The sequence below is a fragment of the Triticum aestivum genome, chromosome 1B, assembly GCF_018294505.1.
Source record: "Triticum aestivum cultivar Chinese Spring chromosome 1B, IWGSC CS RefSeq v2.1, whole genome shotgun sequence".
Taxonomy (NCBI): Eukaryota; Viridiplantae; Streptophyta; class Magnoliopsida; order Poales; family Poaceae; genus Triticum; species Triticum aestivum.
In genome coordinates, this window is record NC_057795.1 from 689,077,438 (window position 1) to 689,081,548 (window position 4,111).

The window sequence follows — 4,111 nt, forward strand, 5'->3', positions numbered from 1 at the left end:
TGTAGCTAGACTAGTTATCCTTTTCAGCGAGCCAAGCCAACAGAGACAGACGACACCCTAGGCTGATTTGGTACGTAGTACATGGCCACCCTAAAAAAAGACCACTCCTGCACACAAGAACACGCTTCTCGTAAGGGCGACCATAACCGAGCAATTGTGTTCCATGAGTCTTTATTCTATGTATATCATGTTGCAACAGTTGTTTGCTTTTACATCGTTTTGCAACAAGGCAATTGGGTTCCATGAGTCTTTATTCTATGTACGCAATAGGTAGGTACTAATAGGACTGGCTAGGGGTAAGATGACTGGAAATTTAATTTGAGCAGGTCGATCGGTTTTTAGCCGTCCGATGCGAAATGAGTGGCCAGATTGTTTTCTTCGACCTCCTGCCCTATAGAATGTTCACCTTCTTCCCTAAGACCACCCCACGCACCGACCTCCGTCGCCGCGGTGCTCCTAAACCAGCCTGGCCAACCCGCCCTCCCCTCAACCGGCACCCACCGACATCATTCCGCCACCTCCTACCCCCCCCCCCCCCCCCCCCCCCCCCGCACCACACACACACCCCATCACCGACGAGCCTGCCACCCTAAGATAGATCGTCGGCCATTGCTCCTTCCTTCCTTGCTTGCATCCGACGAGCCTGCTTCTCATTCCAATAATCTACTGATCCAAATTGTAAATTCAAACGACTTACTTATAGCTATTGTGTAGTACTAGTATATACTACCTCTGTCCCAAAGAGCTTGTCTTGGACCTATCTAGATACGGGTGAATGTAACGCTAAAACGTGTCTAGATACATCCGCATTTGGACAAATCTATTGCCAAGCAGTTCCACAAAGAGACAGGTAGTGGTGCCATCCCAGATGTTATGTAGTAGAGGTCAGACAGGCTGACCAAGGGTAGCGGAGTGGACACCATTTCTGTTCCCGCACTCCACATAAAGAAAGAAAGAAACAATGATGAAACAAATGATATTTCAACAGCGGTCTGGGCTGATTGGGTACATGCATGGTCACCATAAAAAACACTCGTGCTGCACCAACAGCACGGGTGCCTGTACAACAGGGTAACAAGAAAGAGCGACCATGCCCCCCGCACGCCAGAACCACAAGAAAATCGCAACACAAGACAAGATAACGACAGACAGACGACATGAGATAGTTTCAACCCCGACGAACACGGGTAAGGGTAAAAAAAGAGTTTGCTAGCCTGAGAGCTAGGTTGGACTGACTGACAACTGACAACTGCCTGCCTTTCGCAGGTTACAACTGTTATCTACACAAAGAAGCTAGACGGACGGAGCGCCCTTCAGACGACCGGTAACAATGGTCAATGCTTCTTCCTAGACGACGAAGTCCCGCGGCATCGTTACGCCCTTCATCCGGAAGTTGTTGGGGATCTCCTTCAGCCAGGAGTACCGCACGTCAGCCACACCTGAAACCAGAGGACGTTTTCGTCAGCGAGGAGAAGAGGTAAGCATTCACATGTTCTTCACAAACTGAATTCAAGGATGGGAAGAGAACACTCACCGGCTGTGTTTGCAAACGGGGACTCGCTGTAGTACGCGCAGTCCCTACCAGCAGCGCTGTTGTAAGGGGGTCCCATGACGTCGAGAACAGCGCAAGGGGTCAGCGCGGTGAAGCAGTGCAGGTTGCCTCCATTCTCCGGGTACAGAACGATGGTCTCCGCTGAGGCGTCAACAACATTGTTTGTGTTGATCTTTGCGAGACGAGCCCCTGGAGTGAGTGGTCAGGACAAGAAACATATCAGCAAATGATTTATTTGTCAGCGGCAGGAGCATTGCTAAAGAAAAAAGAAGTAAATAGAGGAACAGGGAATGAAACTAGGAAACTTACCGTCTGAGGTGGTGAGCGCAGTAGTGCCGGCCTCCGAGATGCTTCTGGCCCAGTCATACGACTTGAGGTGCATCGAGCCAAAGAGCATCTTGCTGAAGACCGTCATCCCGGGATGGTTGTGCAGGGGAATGACGGCATGCTTGGGCAAACAGAAGATACCAAACTGCACAGAGCACACAAAGCGTTCAGCAACAGTATATCGTAAGAGGCCCTTCTTTTTTTCAGGAAATAATCATTGTACATGAAATGTATGTAGAAGGCGTGAGCTTACCGAGAACTTGGGGCAGTCGTAGAAATGCAGATAGGTGACTGCAGGAGGCGCCCTCGAGTCGCTGCGCTTGAAGCACGTCATGCTTGTGTCTATGCCAACATCTTGCAGATTCAGATTATCTGAAACCAAACAACAGTGCAATGATCAGATGAGATGTACCTCATCATATTGATTGACAGGTCAGGTACGACATGATATTTGGATATACATATATAAAAATGCAGGTGCATGACTCCAGAAATTGCTTTTAAATAAAAGACATGGCTGGAGGTAGAAATACCAATCAGATTCAAAATTAAGAATAACAGAAAAGTTGCTACTCCCACCAATAGATGAATATTAGTTGATGATGAACAGAATCTAATAGTATCCGCATGCAGAGTGACACAAACTCATCATCAGACAATATGAATAAATACTGTAAACTCCAAACTCACTCGGACACTGCTGAAACAAGGTTCCTTAATGCCATGTTTCGAACCAAAGTATATGCAGAGCAATGCAAATTTATGGGACAGATGAGTAACATGCAAAATGGCAAGCACAGTTGCACTGACAATGGTAGCTACTGTCAAGTTCAGCAGGATACACTTATACAGCATTATTATTATTAATAATACTGGTAGAGCAGAGCAGTGGTGTTGCAGCAATGGCGTGGCGTGGCACGGGCACGGGCAGGCAGGCAGGCAGACATGCCGGCGCGTGCATGGCAAAAAAGAAATACCAGCGGGCTCGACCTCGTGGCATGCCAGAAAAGGAGCATGTATGTAGGAGTCACGGGCCGATAGGAGGCAGCCGCGACGTGGACAAGTCGCGGGACAGCGAATTCTACATCATTCTCCTGCGACTGCATCCTCCTAAATCCCGAGCACGGGAGACACGGATTGATGGGCGCCCATGCCATCCATGTCAAATTCACCTGGGACTCGAATCGAACTTGGGACAGCAACCTACCTACCATGCGTAATTGGGTACGGGAGAGGGATGGGGAGGGGATGCTCACTGAGGATTGCGGCGAGGCGGGCGACGGCGTCGGGCGGCGGGACGAAGCCGGGGGCGGAGCCGGCGAAGACCTCGCGGCTGGTGTCGAAGAGGCGCTGCATCGGCGTGGGCGGCGCCGGCACCGGCACCGGGACGGCGACCACGGGGGCCGCGTTGGCGTTGGCGTTGGCGTTGGCGTTGGCGGCGCCGGAGGACTTCTTGTTGCGGCGGCGGTTCCTGCGGGAGGAGGCGGTCTCCGCGCCTGCGGCCGCGCCGACGGGGTCCTGCGCCACCGGCATGGTGGTCGGGGGAGGAGGCGGATCTCGGCGGGTCGTCGGCGGCGAGGGCGAGGGCGAGGGCGGGGGGTGAGGTGGGGTCGAGTGTGGGGGTCGGGTCGGGGGGCGGGGCGGGGTATATATTGAGGAGGGAGTATCGGCGGGGCGTCCATCCTCTGCTCGTATGAAGACGAGGAATCCGCCCGGAGAGAAACCAAAACCGGGGGCGAGCGGGGGGAGACGAAGGAGACCTTGGCCAGGCGCTCATTCCTGTGGGCGACCCGCAATACTGCCACCGGTTTTCTTTATTTCTGCTTATTTACTCGCCAGATATTCGCCTTCTATCCCCAGCATTATTCGGTTTATATATATGTGCATATCTGGTTGTTTAATGTCGGACATTTGTACACTCGCTCGCTCTCGGCCGCTCGGGCGGGCGGCAGCGGCAGGCGGAAGCGGACCGCGTGGACGCGCGTGCCGGCCACGTGGGCGCCCCGGCATGCCACGCTGGAGCCACCCCGCCGCTTCTCTTCTTCTAGTCTAGACCCTGTTTTGAGCTTTGAGTTTTTCATTTTCTCTTTGAGGGGGATCTCTAAGTTTTCTTTTAATGGTTTTGAACCAACTTTCTTTACGGCCACGCTTAGCAAATCTAGCCCCTCAAACTCCTGTGGACACGCCGGGCGTGTTCACGGGCACTAACCGGACACGTCTCATATGTTTGCA

The 4,111-nt window shown here is 52.5% G+C and overlaps 1 protein-coding gene across 1 annotated transcript; it reads right to left on the reverse strand.

The window, feature by feature from the left end:
- Positions 1-962: 962 nt before the first annotated feature.
- Positions 963-3,517, reverse strand: LOC123149543 (plant cysteine oxidase 2). Its single transcript, XM_044569229.1, has 5 exons — positions 3,136-3,517; positions 2,133-2,251; positions 1,862-2,024; positions 1,535-1,741; positions 963-1,439 (listed from the first exon to the last, which is right to left on the reverse strand). Exons 1-5 carry the CDS (start codon positions 3,410-3,412, stop codon positions 1,348-1,350), a joined length of 858 nt encoding a protein of 285 aa, XP_044425164.1. The 5' UTR covers positions 3,413-3,517; the 3' UTR covers positions 963-1,347.
- Positions 3,518-4,111: the final 594 nt, after the last annotated feature.